The following is an 18590-nucleotide window of genomic DNA, read 5'->3' on the forward strand; positions in this document are numbered from 1 at the left end:
TCGGGCGCGGAGGTGGAGCTTCTTTTCCATCCACCAGCTGTCTAAAAACCCCACGAAGAAGAAAACTTGAGCTACTTCTGACGCTCCTGACGCCTGTAATGTGCCTGCGGGGTTAGACACTCCCACTTGGACACTTTCCTGCCAGGCTCATTCATTCCAATGTAAATATCATGGATTTTAGTTTTACACATTAAATACTGATTCCTTTTTGGAACCAGACCTTCAAAATCTCTTCCAAATCCGTCAAGGCCTGCCATACAACGTTTTACCATAATAGGAAAACTATTGGTGGAGAGTTTTGTCTATTCTAAACCATGTTATGCTTAGCCGTGATTGGACCAGGTAAAAGGTGCAGCTGATTTTAATTGACTTTGATAACTTTAATTCTTCTACATAGTAGCTGCTCTCTAAAGTCCTGAGTCCTGACGGTGCTGTGGATTCAAACCTGGCTGGGTCTCCCACCCACACAAGCCCTACAAGTTTTGCTCAAATGAAATCCTGGGTACCACTACCGAGGCTATGCTCTGGGTTTTTCCTGCAGTACCACTTGTCAGCCAGTAGTCGTCTTACCAGACCACATAATAAAAGAGAATGAAACCATACTTAAAGTCAAATTGCATTCCCTTGAAAAGGGTTTAGTGTAGTTTTAATGTGTGATTGTGTATCTGTCAATCTGAAACGTAACTAATCAAGTAAAATAAAATAAACTCCAGGATTGTGTATAGTGTAGGCCTATGTGTATGTGACGCATAGAGATTAGGGAGGTCTGTCACTCAAATCAGACTTATATTTAGCTCTGTCCAGCTGTAGCGCAGTGTTGCCAAGTGTGCTTATTATAAGCTTAGATATTGGAAGTTGTGGGTTGAGTTATTTATTTTATTTAATATCTTTTTTCCCTTTTTTGGGGGGGGGGGGGGGGGAATTATATGAGAATTTAGCCAATGTTTGGCCGACCAGTTTTTATAGGATGCCATTTAGGTTGTTGCAGCTAGTAAATGGTCTTTTTCGTTTATTTTGATGTGTTAAAAAGGTCGTAAAGGACAGTCAAGTCATCTGTCACCCCAAAACACATGTGGGGACCCACACAGTTTGAGAAGAAGAAGTACCACCACTGCATGAAAGTTTGACTGAGCTGCATTTTCTCTCAGCAAGATGTGGCAACAGCGCCACGGCCTCGGCCTCGGCCTGGCCTGCCTGCTGCACAAAGTTAGTTATGTCGTCAAACATGTTTCGTTGTGTGTTCCTCTTGTCTCGACTTGACAGAAGCCTCCTCTTCCCCTGCCGCAGTGTCACTAGTGTGTTGTACAAGAAGAACGCAGCAGCAGCCAAAAGGCTGCTCGTCATTTCATTCCAACGCAACATGGCAGATCATCATAATAAAGGTCTTTCTGATGAAGCTGTCGCCTCTGCCTGTAAAGACGGGGACCCTATGACCGCGGTAAGTAACACTGCAAGGTCTGACTGATCATCTACTATTGAACCATAGCTGCGATCTCAAACGTAATGCCTCCGTCCTCAGCCAACACCTTCTAACTCACTATTGGAATTGCATTAAATGCATTGGAATGTATTATGTAGGTCTGAATGCATGCATGATCGTTATGGTGTTTGCTCTCCCATCTAGCTCAAACTTAAGTAGTATATTTTAGACCTAGACCATATCAAAAACAAAACTGTTAATTGTGTCCGGTGTACTTGACGTTGACTTTGCGAGCAAATTAATAACCTGCCAAACAGACTTATTCTCTAGCTTTGCATCTTGTTGTTGTAACAGTAGGCTAATCCCACACACATCTGAAAGTAATATTGTTTATTCAGAACCCCATTAGCCGCTACACATGGCAACATCTACTCTTCTGGGGACCACAACATTAAAACTAATACAAAACGTAAAACTATGAATTAAATAGAATATAATAGAAAGAGAACATTGTGTTGGCCTAGCATGTCATTTCTAGTCAAATTCTACCCTCTAGTGGCTAATAAGAGAATAGCCTTCAACCACTATCATTCCTGAGTATTACTCAATTTGTGAGTTTTAAACTCACACAAATTGGTTCCACATGGTTGGTTCTCTCGTGTGTGTGTGTGTGTGTGTGTGTGTGTGTGTGTGTGTGTGTGTGTGTGTGTGTGTGTGTGTGTGTGTGTGTGTGTGTGTGTGTGTGTGTGTGTGTGTGTGTGTGTGTGTGTGTGTGTGTGTGTGTGTGTGTGTGTGTGTGTGTGTGTGTGCGCTTAGTTGTTAGATTAAGTACAGAGTTCTTCAACAGTCCAATACTGTAGATGGGGAGGGCATTCCCTCGGGTTACCTTCTAGCTGCTGAAAAATGTTCAATCAAATAGCGAAAATCTACAAGCGCACACACGTTTTGTGCACTTGTAGTTGAACTGTTCCTCATTTGGTGGATCCTGATGTAAACAAGTCTTAGTGCTTTTCATGGTAGCAATTTTTGTATTGACTTGTGCTTTCGTTTGAAATGTACCCATTCTACATACTGTGAAATTAAAATTTCAATCAAACTTTGCTGGGGACCCCCACTTACAGAACCACTGTTTTATGTAATACTTTTTTGTAGGACTACATGATGCAGCAGACAATGCTGAGAGTGAAAGACCCCGTTAAATCTCTAGATTTCTACACGCGCATCATGGGCATGACGTGAGTGAAAGACCCTGTTAAATCTCTACATTTCTACACGCATCTTGGGCATGACGTGAGTGACGTTTCAACATCTAATCTAAGCCTAGACCGGTAAAAAAAAATCATTGTATGTCTTAATGGCCTGAAAAATGCTCAGTGGGAAATATTGTGATATTTGATTTTGTCCATACTTTAGTAGCAATAATAGTAACCATGTCACCGGTTATACAGTAAAGAACATATTGTGATATAACCACAGGCTGCTGCAGAAAATAGATTTTACGTCGATGCGTTTCTCCCTCTACTTCCTGGGCTACGAGGACAAGTCGGAAATCCCTGTGGACGTGAAGGATAGGACGGCCTGGACATTCTCCCGGCGAGCCACCATAGAACTCACACAGTAAGCACAACACAACCTTCTAGCCATAGAACTCACACAGTAAGCACAGCACAACCTTCTAGCCATAGAACTCTCACAGTAAGCACAGCACAACCTTCTAGTCATGGAACTGAGAGAACTCACACAGTAAGCACAGCACAACCTTCTAGCCATAGAACTCTCACAGTAAGCACAGCACAACCTTCTAGCCATGGAACCGAGAGAACTCACACAGTAAGCACAGCACAACCTTCTAGCCATAGAAGGTTTTAAAAAAACATGTTGTCCGTTTGCAATGAATCCAATGTTAGTATGTGGCAGTGTTAGTATGTGGCGTACAATGGCAGTATGTTTAAACATTGAAACATTTTTTTTCATAGTTTTAGGCCTAAACCGCACCAATGATATACACCAATGTGTAACTCCTTGCAACCAAACAGTTGGGAGTAGTTGCATGTAGTTGTATTGAAACCATTATCCCCAATGGCAGTTGCAAGGAGTTTCATTGGTGTGACAATGCAACTCCTTGTAACAAAACAGTACAAGGAGTTGCATTGGTGCGATTTGGGCCTCAGTGGACGAAATCAACACTGATTCATTGTTGGGAAATCACCAATTTTTGAGTTTATTTTTTTGCCCAAATCAGTCCTATTGAATACCCTTTGTGTGTGTGTGTGTGTGTGTGTGTGTGTGTGTGTGTGTGTGTGTGTGTGTGTGGTTTCGAAAATATTGAACCAATGGAAAGTACCGGTAGTAAAAAACGCTTTGGACAAAACCTCTTAACTCCACTGGACCCTCAAACTGTCTGCTAAAGCAACTAACTCCACCACCTCTCCCCCTCTCATGAAATTAACTTTGAGGAAGTATTGTTTTGTTTTCAAAATATAATATTCTTAATTTCCTGAAAAATGAACATTTTGGAGTTTGGTGGTTTCTTCCCAACAACAGAGATATCTTCAAAACACCTTTAGGATCTGCTAACGGGTGGTCAGGGATTTGTGTCCACATCAGTACAAATGTAGTTTGTGTGTAAATGTTGTCTGCACTTTAGGGGACCTCCATTGTGTTGTGATTGCTTTTGCAGTATTTCTTTGTTTCCTTTCAGATTTGTTATTTAAAATATCATTTGCGGCCAAATCCCGGGCATGACAGCATGACTCTTTTTGCATTTGCTTAAAAGACTACTTCACTACTTTTCAACCTACCTTTTATATAATTGGTCCTCACTAATGTTGATAATAAAATGCCACCATTTTTGAGTGGTGCGGAGCTATGTGTGTGTCCCTAGTTCCGTCCGATCACGAAAATAGCGTTTGGTTGGTTTTCACCACCAAGTGTCACTGTAGCGCACACACACACACACACACACCATCTTAGCTGTCCATCATGTACGATGATGACGCTTAACACCCTGTTCCTGTGGGTGTGGAAGTTCCAGGGACACCCACATGGAATTGCACCACTCAGTTCATACGGGTGTGATTATTTGTACTCCAAGCTAATAGAAACTGCAGGCTTTCTATTCCTGAAAAGTTGCAATGCGATAATGGAAGCCATCATTCTCACTATAATAATTAGACAGAGTGTCTATGGTGGTATTTTATAGGGATGTCCCGATACACTTTTTTCGCTTCTGATCCGATCGCGATACCTCAATTTCTGTGTTAGCCGATACTGAATACCGATACCAGTGTTGTGATCTCATGTTGTGTTTATAGCTATATCTCATGTTGTGTTTATAGCAGACTCCTCACTCAAATGTGCACTTGCAGTTTGGTCAAAGCAAACTCCACATGTCCCAACATTTTATTTACCTGCCATAGTGTCAACCCCTTACCCCTGTGTCGGATCGGTGGTTAGACTGGCATATTCACCGATACCAATATGACCCAATATGACAAATAAGGGCCGATACCGATACAGTATCGGGACATCTCTAGTATTTTATCATGAACATTAGTGAGGAACAATTATATGATAAGTTGAAAAGTGGTGAAGTGATCCTTTAAGTGAAGTGTTTCAACATTTCTCTCGTGTATTTACTAACTTTTTAATGCGATTGACATTGTGTTCCACACTGTAGATTTTCCGGTTACAATTGAAAAGCAGAAATGCATGTTGATGAAACTTATTCTGATATGATGCCAGCTGCAAAATGTAATTCAATCCATCCCACTGGATCTAGACACAATCTAGGGGTAGGCCATGCTCTATGGCAACGCTTTGACGGACCACATTACTGTGGACACCTTCAATGAACTTGATTTTTAAATGTCTGTCTGTCTGTCTGTCTCTTTCAGTAACTGGGGTTCAGAGGCAGATGAAAGTCTGTCTTACCACAACGGCAACTCGGAGCCAAGAGGATTTGGTAAGAGTACATTCAAGCTACCTCTTCTATTGCCATGTTAATATTATGATTGTACCTCCTCGCTCATACTACACGTCTATGTCATAGAATGACCCAGAGATCCTGATAATTCATAAATCTAGGCCCGGTGATGATACAGTATATATAAGAAAGGCTAGATGGCTCACCCACGCTGCAGGCTAATGGAGAGCAACGTTGCTACGTGGTGGCCATCTTACAGAGGGGCAGCATAACATTGTGTCTATGGGCATGTACTTTTTAAATAACCTTTTGTGACGTTAATATAAAAAAATAACATTAAGCACATAAGCGTCCTGAATCATAGCCACGTTGATAATGTTTGTAATAAACCAACCCGTTTGTAAATGCAATTAAAAATTAAAACAAAAAGACAAATCAACCTTATTAATCAAATCAAAAAGTCCAGTCAAATAACAAATACAAATATACAAATGACCGTGGTAAGATATCTCTATGTATTTATTATTGAGTAATTTTGTTAAGAATTGTAGATGAGATGTTTTCAGGCATGGCATTGGTGCTGGGAGTAGTATGACCCCAGAAGCTGGCCCTCTAGTGTTGTAACCATGTTCAGAAGACATAATACTGGTGAGCCAAGCTGGACTGGTTATAGGAATTCTGGAATGCTCACCTTAAAACACAGTCGCCCCGGGCGTACAACCGGCGGAACTGCTCAGCCTGGTATTCCTAAACATAACCTATTTAATTAAAACTCATGCTAGGCCAAATACGTTTTTGACTTCTTTTAACAAATAGCCATCCAGGCCAAAGACGTCTTTAACGTTTTTTTTTTTTTAATCTTGCAACTCTCTTTCTAAAAACATAGAACAAATCTATGTTAGCCTGTGCTGAACTATTGCTACTGCCATTTAGCTATGTATGAGTTAAACTATGCTTAAACGGTTAAATCTAATCTTATTCCTAACCCTAACCTGCCAAAACCCAGTAAAACTATGCCTAAGCCCTAAACTTATTTCTAACCTTATTCTCAGTAAAAACAAATACAAGAACCTCCCCAGTGAGCCTCTCGGCGTGAGGTCAGCGGAACTGCGTTTTAAGGCGAGCATTGCGGTTTACCGCCGGTACAACTTCCAGTATCCATTATCATAGTACTTGGAGACCAGTCTATGATGTCCGTACTATGACGGTTCTCAAGATATTTGGTGTCAACACAGACAGACACAGAGATTCTGTGCATATGTAGATATACATTAATACTGTATTTAGTATTACTAGAGCGGTGCCCATTGGGCACTGCCCTACTTAGAATGATTAGAATGAATTATTATAGAGATTTCTGTATCTGTCTCTCTGTGTCCCTTTATTCCTATATGGAGTTCTTTGTCAGGCATGCCCAAATATGAAGTGTCCGACTCGACACTGGTCACTGCACTCCCTGTGGGGGTCAAAGTGTGGAACGCGTGTATCGAATTTGAAGTCTGTGGGGAGAACGGTTCCCGAGTTGCGTGGATTACAACCTTACAAACGTACAGAGACATGCTGCATTTATAGATGGATAGTGGCACTAAACATAAACATACCACTCTTATTGTGAGGAGACATTGAATTACTCCCTTTCAGTTTTTAGTTTTGGTCAAGCTTAGGCTAAATCAAACGCACTGAAGCGTCACAGAATTGTTGAATGTAAAGCCCAATCCACACCAGTGATTCACAACGCAGCGAGTTCCAACTTGCAGAGGTCTGTGCAGTTTTGGGATTCTGTTGCAAGTGTTTGCAGTTGCAGCAACTTCTTGCATTGCGGATCATTGGTGTGGACTGGGTTTAAGAGATAGGATCATATGTCACCATCTCTGATTCATTCTTTTGCAATTTACATTTCCTGCAACATACTGTATATATTTTCTAGGGATGCACCGAAAGGGAAATTCTTGGCCGAAACCGAATATAGGAAACAGTTGGCCGAAAACCGAATATAATATTTTTCCTACGATTGCTGTCATGGCCGTACCTTAAAGCTACCCGATTTATGGCAAAATAAATGGTTATGGCAAAACTTAACTTAAAAAATAATCACTATTATGGGTCCATAAAACATTTATTCAGCCCTTTTGAATGCATTCATTGCATACACTATTCAGTGATATATTTTCTGCCTATTTGGGCCGAAACCGAATAGGCCGAAAATGCATTTTCTTTGCCATTTTCTGCCGAACATTTTCTGTTGCCGAATATTCGGTGCATCACTAGTTAAAATAGTATGTTTATACAGAGTAAGTAAAGAATAAATAATCTCTCAATCACCTGGTAATGACTGTGACACAGTCCTGTAGCTGAAAGGTCAGAAGTGCAGTCCTTGCAACCACAATGTTTCCAGCCAGACAGGTCTAGTCCAGAATGCCACTTAAGCACTATATACTTTGTTGTACAACAAATAGCAAACATAGTTGACCTAGAAGCTTGTAGATGTTTGGAAAATTTGAAAGATTAAGAAAGCTTTTACCTATAATGCCATGTTGAAAGTGGTTATCACTTAACATACCTACACCCGCACAGTATAATTGGTATGAAGTGTAACTGAATATCGCTGTTTTAGTATCCCCACTTAACCTGAGTTTGATTCTACAAATGTTATGTTAACTTATGTTATGTTAAACTTAACTTAAATAATAATCACTTATGGATCCATAAAACATTTATTCAGATATTTTGAATGCATGAATTGCATACACTATATTCAGTGATATATTTTCTGCCTATTTGGGCCAAAACCGAATAGGCCGAAAATGCATTTTCTGCCGAATATGTTCTGCAGCCGAATATTTGGTGCATCACTAATATTTTCATCATTATTTTAGTGCGACCTTGAATGCCTTGAACATAACTGAACTGTACTTTTAACAGTTTAAAATAACCCACAAGAAATAGTTCATAATAAATAAATAAATAATGACAATCAAATGTAGGCTCTGCTGGAAAATGAAAGATAAATGGAAATGTCAATGTCCTAGTGCATCAAGTTAAGTGAAAGAATTTAAATAAATTAAATAACTGAACTGTACTTGAACAGAGAAAACAATTTGTGTGCAATAATAGACGGACTGTTGGTTCAGGCAGCCTAACACTGCCTTACCGTCTTTTGCTTGTTTTTAAAGGTCATATTGGCATAGCTGTCCCTGATGTTTATGCTGCCTGCAAATTATTTGAAGAACAAGGAGTGACGTTTGTCAAGAAACCTGATGATGGTTGGTGTTTCACTTTAACCCCCTGTGTGTGTGTGTGTGTGTGTGTGTGTGTGTGTGTGTGTGTGTGTGTGTGTGTGTGTGCGCGCGCGCGTCACCAGCTAATCTCCGCCACCATTGGCTCGATCCATGCCAAACTTTGCACACACACTCCCTGAACAACGACTAACCTAAAATATTCCTCAACGGCCTGTTATAGCGCCACCATGAGGCTGATTTAGGCACAACACATTTCTGTAGATTACTCGTAGATATGGAAGGAGATAGGGCCCACACACCATTCTTTTGGTAAAGAATTACTTTATTGAATGAAGTAATTATTTACCAAAAGAATGGTGTAGAATGGTTCCATAATTGCCTTATTGGCCACCCACTGTCGAGGTGTGTGTAAATAGGTATGCTCTGTAGATTACTCGTACACATTTTATCCATACATCACAATTCGGTATACATCTCCATAGTCATGTGATCAACACGGATCTGCACCATTTCCAATCTTCCATCCTGATTGGCTAAGATTGGCTTCCAAAGCTCACATGCACATTTCCACTATGCCGAGGATGCCATGCCACTTAATTTTTTCAAAATCGCCCTCATGGTGGCGCTATAACAGGGAAATTCCTGTTTTTACCTATAACTGCATCAATCTGTATACAACTTATGTATTCACACTCCCTAGAGGCCATGGAAAAACATTTTCCCTCCACATCTGCTGGTTATAGCGCCACCATGAGGAAGATTTCTGCAAAACACTCACACAAATTGGTACACATGATCTCTCTAGTCATGTGAACAAGATGAGTCTGTTGGATTTCTCAGATTGTACACTTATTGGCTAAGATTGCCATCCAAAGTTTTTCAGGAGTGGCCCGTTTTGTACAAAATTCCGAGTGCAGTGCACGCATATTCCCACTACTAGGCTGAGGAAGCAATGCCAATTGATATTTTTCAAATCCGACTTTCTCTTTTCGAGCGCCACTAGGAGGCCCATTTATGTGCAACACACTCTTTTTTATATTAGTCCTTCAGATTTTATCTAAATATCAATTCTGGTGGAGACCTGTGCCCTAAGGTGTACTTCTCTTTCACAAAAATGCTTGGAGTTGTACATACTGTACCCCAGCAGGTGGAGCTCTAGGTTAACCAGAGAGAAAGAGCGAGACATGGCCAAAGCATTTCAAGGGGATCCCCAGCCAAAGACATTGAGAACCCCTTGAGTACAAACTGTTTTAATTCTTGTCTCTCCACCATGCACAGGTAAGATGACCGGACTGGCCTTCATACAGGACCCCGATGGCTACTGGATAGAGATTCTGAGTCCAAATAACATGGTCTCCATAACATCATAGATATGGACATGGTTCTAACTCATGGTGAGGAGGATATATCCAGGGAATAAAGAAAGGAAAGAAAAAAAACCTTCTCACGACTGAAAACGTTTGTTTGGTCAAAGTATCTGTGATCTGTGAAAGGAGTGCCCCACACGACCACGCTCTGTTGAAACCCGGGTCCATTTGGTTACACTATTGATGTCACATCCACAGTGTTTAATCCATTAAGACCTGAGACCAGAATTTTTCATGTCATGGACCCCAAATATTATACAAGCTCATTGAGCTTGTATATCTACTATTTTTCAACACCTGACGTTTAAGAATAATGGTTAAAGTTGTTAGAGCTAAAGCGACACAGATTGGTTAAATTATCACAGGGGATGTTGTACCTTAGGATCAGAGCAGACAGACGAGAACTTGATTTACACATTTGAAAGTATCTTTTAACAAAACCCTCTTACTCTTTGCACACAGGTACTACTGCGTAGTCTCGCGAACCAGACTGTTGCCTCCCACAATTCAAAATGCTTCCGTCACACAATCTGAAGAAAAAAATATATCTATATATTGAGATTTACATTAGTCAATTAAAATCAGATCTTTTCATATATATATATATATATATATATATATATATATATATATATATATATATATATATATATATATATATATTGGAAAATAGCTGATCTATAAACTTTTCAAATAGCCAAAGTATAAAATGTGGTTCAAGTGGTTAACTGATTTTTGATCCCATCTATATATATATGAACTCATTTTGCTGGGGGACCCCCTGGAACCCCCTCCAGGACTGGTGGTGGTGGTGGTGGGGGGGGGTCCCTGGGCCCCACTTTGAGAACCACTGTTCCAGCGGTGCCTTGTTTGCATTGACTGCATTGACCAGAAAGCGGTGTCACCCCGGGTCACGGGCGCGCCGTAATTTACCGCCGGTCACTTCAAAGCAGAGAGGCTGCGTGAGAACCCTGTCCGTCGGCTGACCAGGGTGGATTTACAACCCGCAGAGCCTTTTCCCAGGGCTGTCATCATGGGGCCTAGAGGGCCCGCTCCCCTCACTTTAATCCCCCATTCAGTTGGAAATGATGCCTTTTTTTTCTTTTACCTCGTGGATTTGAACAGCATGACGGTGTTCCTGAGCCTGTAAATCGTAAAAAAGTACAGAATCCACCAAAAAGAATCTCAGAAAGTGTGTTCCTTCCTATGAGAGCTTGTGTGCTTCAGGGATTACTGGAGTTTTGTTTAGGTTTGTTAGTAATGGCTGGTGATTACTTTATATTAGAACTTTATTACTTTATGACCTTCATAATATATGGTATATTTATATACTTACTTAGTTGGATATATACATGTTGTAATCGTCAAATGTTCATTTATAAGTTTCTAACTGAAATGTTACATATCTGCAGTGCAAATCTCTAGAGGCAATTGTAGAACATATTGTGAACGTTTTGGAATAGCTATGTGATTATTTGTGGAAGGTTTTTAAATCATGAGGAAAGGAGCATGATTTATAACCTGTCGCACAAAACGAGATGTAAGAATCGTGTGTGGGGGCCGCAGAGCTTGAATGGGCACTACACCACGACACGCGTACCCCCACATACACGCTGCAGGCTGCACAGATATTGAGAAAAGAAATCTTTATTGGGTTGCAAATCCTGTAGTCAACGTTTTGGTGTGTTTGTTATTAAGCTGTGTGGTTTGTAGAGAAATTCTTCAATGATTGAATCTGAATGATTATCCAGTTAATACCTTTGGTTTATAAACCTTTGTCACCACGTTACTGTATATTTCCTGAAGGGTGAGAGGAAACGTTAACTCCAATGCTTAACTGTAAAGATGTGTTTATTTGCAAAATTGTTAGTACTCATTTATCAGTGTTCTTCAAAATAGTAAATAACTTATAGATTATTCCAAAAAGAGTTTTACGTTCCTGTGTATGTATACTATGTCTGTTTCAGCACGGACAGCTGCAGTAGCGCTGTGTGCCCTGGGGTGGCACTGTTGGGCGGCGTGGCCGTGAGAACAGTACAGTACAAGAGTGCAGTACACAGTAGTACAGTACAGAGAGTAAACAGTTGTACAGTACAGAGTACATTACAGCACAGTACAGTACAGATTCCAGTAAAGTACAGTAGAGTACAATACCGGAGCACAGTAAAGTACTGTACAGAGTACAGGGCAGTACGAGTGCAGTACAGTAAAAGTACAGTACAAATACAGTACAGAGTACAGTATGTGTACAGTACACTACCCAGTACAGTACATTACAGTGAGTACACTACAGAGTACGGTACAGAACGAGTGATTTTTTGTTGTTGTTGGTTATTGTCTTGGTGGATATCTCGTTTTGGAAAGATGCACCGTGATTTCACTTGCGCATGAAAGTGTCGGGTATAAAAATTAGGAACAACAAGAAGCATGTGAAAATAAATGAGCATTATTATTCCATTATCTGGCCAGTATAAACAAAAGCTCAGCAACACCAGTCAATGATAATTAAAAAAAATACAAAAAATAAATCAGCAGGCAGAAAACTGTTGGTTAAAAATACAGTCATTTGTCACACTCTCACCTCAAATGTTAAAAGGCACACTGTCCACACATTAACCAGTTAAACAATCAACTAGTTGGTAAAGGCCAGCCGTTAAATCCAGTCTAAACACAGCAATGGATGACGCTCCCACTTAACAAACTTGCAAATTAAGGTATTCCTCAAAGCCAGTCGGTTAACCACTTAAACCCTATACATACTTGGTTGATCAGAGACCCCCAGGGCTCTATAATAGGTTGCTAGTAATTCCCTCTGCACCAAATCTCTCTGTCGAAAAAAAGAACCGATCTACAAGCTCAGAACACGTCAGCGAAACACGTTATGAGCTTGTAGAGCTGCTACTATCACTGAATGTTCGCCCCAGAATAGGGAGGCTTGTGTTTAAGTGGTTAAAAAACCAGTCAGTGACACCGCAAGGTGGGACGGTCGGAGAGTCTGATTAATCAGCCAGTAAAAGAAAGCATGTGGCACTAGTGGTTCTCAAGGTGCGGTTCAGGGCCCCTCAGTGCTCCTTGAGGGTGTTCCAACTGCGCCCTTAACAGGTCTATAACCCTGAGAGCGTACGAACGGATAGGCCCTTACGGATCCAATTTGGTTCCATTTTGTACCCTCTCAGAATCATGAGGGGGTCCGTGAAATGAAAAGAAGCTTGAGAACCATTGGCATCCTGGTATAGGTCAAAACGCTCCGACTTCGGTTCCCCATGGTCTGTACGGCTTGCCGCTGCTGCTCTGAGGAGTGAGGGAGGAAGAGGAGGAGATGGGAGGACTGGCTGCAGAGGAGGAGGAAGAGGGAGCGAGGGAGGGGTGGTGGTGGTGGTGGAGGAGGGAAGGAGGGAACCCCCCGGAGAACGCCACGGAGGGGAAGGACGCTGAGAGGGAGAGGAGCGACGCAGAGAGGGGCGGCTGCGCTCTGAGAACGCTCGAGGAGGGCATGGGGGGCGAGGAGGAGGAAGAGGTCGGGGTGTTGGTGGTGTTGGAGGACGAGGAGTCTGCAACGTGGGAGGACAACGAGGTGCAGAGATGCGTCCCTCTTCCCGCAGCACTGTTGTCGCCGGCGGTGCTCCGCTGCGATACCTCCGCCAACCTCTGGGCGGTGCCGCCACCACCCCCGCTCCCCCCAACTCCCCCTCCTCCACCCTCGTGCAAAACGGGCACGAGCCCGCTCAGTCCGAACGCCGGCAGGGGGTGAAAGGTCGCTGCCGCGGCTGCAGCCGCTGTGGCGACCGCGGCCGCCCAGTGCTGGTGGTGGGAGGAGGCGGGGTGGTGGAAGGAATGAAGCGCCGCCCCCACTGGTGGCGGCTGTTGGTGGGGGTGAAGGTGGTGCCCCCCGTGGAACAGGTGGCCTTGGTGGACCGACGCCACCATGGAGGAGGACAGAGCGGCGGCCGTGTCGCGCTGGGAGGCGCAGGAGGCCAGGTGGGACAGGAGGCGGGCGGGGAGAGGGTCGCTGGGGTCCAAGCTCTCCACGGTGCTCAGGTAGCGGGACACCTCGCCCAGACACTCCCTGAAGCCCAGAGACAGGAAGTCCAGCGCCAGGGCGTGAGCGTCGAAATAACCTGGGGGAGGAAAACCGTTATGGTGGAAGTCTCCACATCTGTAGCACCATGCTGTCAGTATTCCTGCTGCTGTGTGCACACGTCTAAGATGAACTGTTCATGAAATGATAATAGTGGATAATCACGGTATTTTTTACCTAATTAATGTCACTCAGTAACAGTGCCAGCTTGGTGACCTTGTGGTTAGACCGTTAGAGTGTCCGCTCTGAGACTGGAAGGTCAGGGTTGAGTCCGTTTTTGCATAAATCAGTGCTATTGTCTATTGAACACCCTTTAGGTCTGTGTGTTTCGAAAATATTGAACGAATGGAAAGTAGTAAAAAGCGATTTGGACAAAACCTTTTAACTGTCTGCTAACTCCACCACCTCTCCCCCTCTCATGCAAGTAATCGACAATATATAAAGTTACACCAACTTTGATCAAGCTTAGCTTTGTTTTCAAAATATTAGGTTCCTGAAAATATATATATTTTTCATTTCCTGACAGCAGTTTCTTCTGCGACAGCAGTACGCAAGGTCCTTCCTTTGACACAATTCATAGCCACTTGTTTGACCCTGCCACCCCTCTGCTCTCCACTCTAGCTTTCCCCAGCTCTATCACCCGTAGAGAGTGGACTTGTTTGTATGTTTGTTCATTCTCCCCAGTGCAACACTTCTTACACGGCTCCGGTGGTTAACCCAAACAAACAGTGCTGAAGAAGTCTGGCCTTTGAATAGCCCCCCCTCCTCCTCTTGCTCTCTCCTCCCTCTCCCTCCTCCCTGCTGCCTCTATGAAAGCAAACACAGTGGCTCAGGGTCAAGTGGTGCTTTTATCCTGGCAGTGTTTTCCCATGGACCCTGCAGCCCCACACAGGCACACACTGTTAGAGGTTGCTACTACTGCCTGATCTCCCTCTGCTTGAAGCTATATACTGCAGACACCAGTGTTGATTTTGACAACAAAATTTGATTTTAGTTTTAGTCATAGTCTCTTGAATAGTCACCTGAAATGTTTTAGTGATAGTTTTTATCGACTAAATATCATACGATTTTAGTCGACTGTTGATTTAGTTGACTGAAATGTATTTTGGTGGGCCTTCGGTGATGCCGTCGTAATGGCTGATTTTACACTTGCTGAAAAATAGCTCACAATGCGTTGCGAGCTTGTAGATCTGCTATTTTCAGCATGCATAAAAGTGTAAAATGACTTGGTAGTCGATGAACATGACGAAATCAACAATGGCAGACACTCCACTGACTGCCTGGCTGGCTGTTTGACTTACCAGCTATCAGATATTAGGCTTCTGAGCTTCAGGCAGAGCTACTTGGCACAACAGATGTGCCATAGAACAAAAAAACAACAACAACTGGAAACACTTCACAGGTGTGAATGACATGGGGATCCATTGTGAGGTTACCTTTGCCTCCTGTTGCCTGCAGCATCTTCAGATGATCCACAGTCATCTGGAGGATCTCTGCTTTCTCCAGTTTAGCTGAACCCTGATGGAGAAGGTCAATGCTCCAATTTTAGACCATGCGGTAGGCAGTCCAACCGTGAAACAATACAGGATTCTTGTCGTAAATTATACTTTTTTTAATTTTTACTATCTCAAAGAGAACGGAACACAACAGTACAGGATGGAACAGGTGTCATTTCAGTTAAAACTAGAAGGTTGCAAAAATAAGTGACCATTTACGTTGAGCCCTTTTTATTTTTTTCCTGAAATAGCCAATCGACAAGCTTGTAGCTACTTAATATAAATTACATGTCCCCCCCAAAGATGAGTTTGAAAGCGGCTAAATAATGTATTAGTTGTGTTATGTGTTGTTGATGTTGGTACCATAGGAGAGACAACAGGCACTCAATTACAAAATTAACTCAAAATAACAATTATTTTTCATTCTCTAATTGTGTAGACCTGATGCAGATGTTTAACAATAATGTACTGTAGTAAAGATGATGCAGAAGCAAATAGAGAGTGGAAAGGAAAACATTATCACCTGTTTCTCAAACGCAGTGGGGACGAGTCTCCTTAACTCTGAAAGGCTGCTGTTGATCCGGTCTCTGCGTCTCTTCTCGATTATCTGACAGACAAGTGTGTAAGAAGAAGGCACTTTATTGACCAACAGGGGAAAATGACTTCAAATTGTATCCCTAAAAGCATTTACAAGATGCTCATTGCTATAGTATTTAATAGTGGAATGTTTCAGATAGGATCATCATATCAATGTTTTACTTGGGATAATATCTTAAAGGTGATGTAATTGATTTGTTCTAAGACATTAGTTTGTTCAGTAACTGGGGTCTCCCCGTCTCTTCAGCTCAATTGTTACTAAACAAATGTATGTTCAGGTTGGATAGAAATTGTATTCATTCAGGATAAACAAGTGGAATTGGAAGTGATGGGAAGATAAAAAATGAGCACATCCATTTTGGACTGGAACACTAAAATTGAAGCTCATAAATCTTATTCGGATTCTCTTTCCAGATTGCATAAAATTGATATCCCGACCTAAAAATGTAGGCTTTGTAGTATTTTCGGTTTTAATACCAGAGAGCTGGAGAGGTTTAGGAGATTCCTGTTACTGAACCAACACAACTTAACTTTTTAACAAAACATACACCACCTTTAACTTATGTTTGGAGGTGTGATAATAAGTTTTTGTTGTTTTGTCTTACACATTCCAGTAATTTATTATTATTTCTCACCTTATGTGTGTAAAGTGTATGATTACATTAATTAGGATTTTACCAGACTGTCTGTATTTCTAGTGATGGCAAAATATTTACCCCTCTTCGTTTTTTCCTCGCCATAACTTGTGTGGTGGTGGTAGGAGATCCACATCTTATAAACGACCGTTTTATGTGCCTGGGAGTGCATGGGAGACACGTGCCATATAAACTTATTTTACAAATATCAACAGTGTTTATGCATATGGAACATATAACCACACAGACGTATAAAATCGCATCCCAATTTTTCACAGCCTAATGTGTGAACAGAATGAAACTAAAACAAACTGTGCAGCATTTATAGCTTTTTACCACACTTATTTTATTGTCTTCACTTCATGTCCTTTAACGTGTCCCAGTCCTACACAGTGAAAAGTTCTGCACATTTTAAACCTGTTGTAGGCAGTAGGCCTAGTCTGTATAGTCTTACTAACCCCGGATAGATGCTTTCGCTCCCCACATCGATCGTCTCCTCCATGTCGCTCTCCGAGGAGCTGCTCTCATCACACGGCCGCTTCATGGTGCGTCCGAGGCGGGCTGGCGGCGCGTTGCCTCTCGCTCCCTGGGATGGTGCGTTCGAGCGAGGCGGGGTGGCGGCGCGCTGCCTCTCACTCCCTATAGCTGGGCACAGCCAGGTATGAACGTTTCTCGAGTCTCTCCGGGGCTCAGTCAGTCTGTCATTCAGTCAGTCCCCAAAACCAAACTAAACGAAAGCACTGGAGGCTGGATCGCGACTGTCTGCCCGTGGATTGTTGTGGTTTAGAGTTTAGAGACCCCTGAATAGTCCTCCTATCTTTATAATATGTCTAAACTTTTTTTCGGAACCACAAAAAATATATAAAAAGATGTCCCCCTCATGTTCGTCCACCTGTTGCAGTCGGCGAGTCGGTGTGGGCCGTGTGGCCGCTGCTACGTGGCTACCCGGCGGGGTGGGTGTGGATGGTGAAGCGGTGCATCCAACAGGCTGTGCAGGGGAATCCTCCAGCTTGACATGCTGACCATGATGGACCTGAAGACAGCCCTCCTCCTCCTCACTACTGAGTGCCTCATCACGCTCAAGTGTTTGGGGCTGGGACTGGGAGGAGAAACACGGACACTAGGACAGGGACAGGACGCGGGGGACGTCGAAGCGCATCCTCGCCTTCAGGGTGTGTCTACGGTATACTTTTATCATTGTTTTTGTTTGTTTGTTTAAATTTAGGCCAATTGCACCCTGATATGGTAATAAATAAATATTGCTGGTGTTTTTGTTTTGTTTTACATAAAAGAGACGTGGGAGTGTTTGTTGCACTTGACAACCCCTTTTCTTATGAATTATTGCCTTTTGTGGATTTCTTAGTTTTAATAATACATGCCATGTAGGCCCCTATGTGTGCTTATATCATATGACATAAGCCTATCTGGCTATATGGAAAAACCTAACGACTCCCCTAAAACGTCCAACTGGTTACAGGTTGCTTCATTCTGGGAAATCGAGTTATAAATCTCACAACTTGTGAAAAAAGAAAATGTTAGCTGTCATAGCTTAACCTACTTCAAAGCTCTACCCTTGAGTGGGATTTAGACTGTCTGAGTCTGGCATGAACAGGCGGGGCGAAAGAGTTTGTTGTAATTGTGTGTTGTTTTTGCTCGTATTAAGTGTTTATTTAATATTAATAATACATGACTCATGTATAGTCATATTAGCCTATAGTAGTCGAGTCCGTGACAGTTCGGGACAGGTAGATTCAGATTGTTTGTCTGCAGTCTGAGCTCAGTGCTTCCCTCCCTCCCCTCTGCAGCTTTCCCACGGACCCTCGAGGACAACAC

At 42.4% G+C, this 18590-nt stretch overlaps 2 protein-coding genes across 2 annotated transcripts; one reads left to right on the forward strand and one right to left on the reverse strand.

Annotated features, from left to right (window-relative positions):
- The first annotated feature begins 1177 nt into the window (after positions 1-1177).
- Positions 1178-10444, forward strand: LOC308334280 (lactoylglutathione lyase-like). The gene is made up of 6 exons (XM_080790941.1): positions 1178-1438; positions 2573-2655; positions 2897-3037; positions 5317-5384; positions 8519-8608; positions 9863-10444. Exons 1-6 carry the CDS (start codon positions 1214-1216, stop codon positions 9952-9954), a joined length of 699 nt encoding a protein of 232 aa, XP_080647067.1. The 5' UTR covers positions 1178-1213; the 3' UTR covers positions 9955-10444.
- A 2520-nt stretch (positions 10445-12964) lies between these two features.
- Positions 12965-17915, reverse strand: hey2 (hes-related family bHLH transcription factor with YRPW motif 2). The gene is made up of 5 exons (XM_080790231.1): positions 17216-17915; positions 16839-16917; positions 16049-16132; positions 15466-15547; positions 12965-14069 (listed from the first exon to the last, which is right to left on the reverse strand). Exons 1-5 carry the CDS (start codon positions 17299-17301, stop codon positions 13189-13191), a joined length of 1212 nt encoding a protein of 403 aa, XP_080646357.1. The 5' UTR covers positions 17302-17915; the 3' UTR covers positions 12965-13188.
- Between the last annotated feature and the right edge of the window lie 675 nt (positions 17916-18590).

Source organism: Protomyctophum bolini (genome assembly GCF_963924005.1).
Source record: "Protomyctophum bolini genome assembly, chromosome: 19".
Lineage (NCBI taxonomy): Eukaryota > Metazoa > Chordata > Actinopteri > Myctophiformes > Myctophidae > Protomyctophum > Protomyctophum bolini.

Coding starts and splice junctions, on each gene's coding strand:
- LOC308334280 (XM_080790941.1), top strand. CDS start 1,214: ATGTCGTCAAACATGTTTCGTTGTGTGTTCCTCTTGTCTCGACTTGAC. Junction 1,439..2,572: donor ACGGGGACCCTATGACCGCG/GTAAGTAACACT, acceptor ACTTTTTTGTAG/GACTACATGATGCAGCAGAC. Junction 3,038..5,316: donor GCCACCATAGAACTCACACA/GTAAGCACAACA, acceptor TGTCTCTTTCAG/TAACTGGGGTTCAGAGGCAG.
- hey2 (XM_080790231.1), bottom strand. CDS start 17,301: ATGAAGCGGCCGTGTGATGAGAGCAGCTCCTCGGAGAGCGACATGGAG. Junction 16,918..17,215: donor AGCGAAAGCATCTATCCGGG/GTTAGTAAGACT, acceptor ATGCACTCCCAG/GCACATAAAACGGTCGTTTA. Junction 15,548..16,048: donor CCACTGCGTTTGAGAAACAG/GTGATAATGTTT, acceptor CTTCTCCATCAG/GGTTCAGCTAAACTGGAGAA.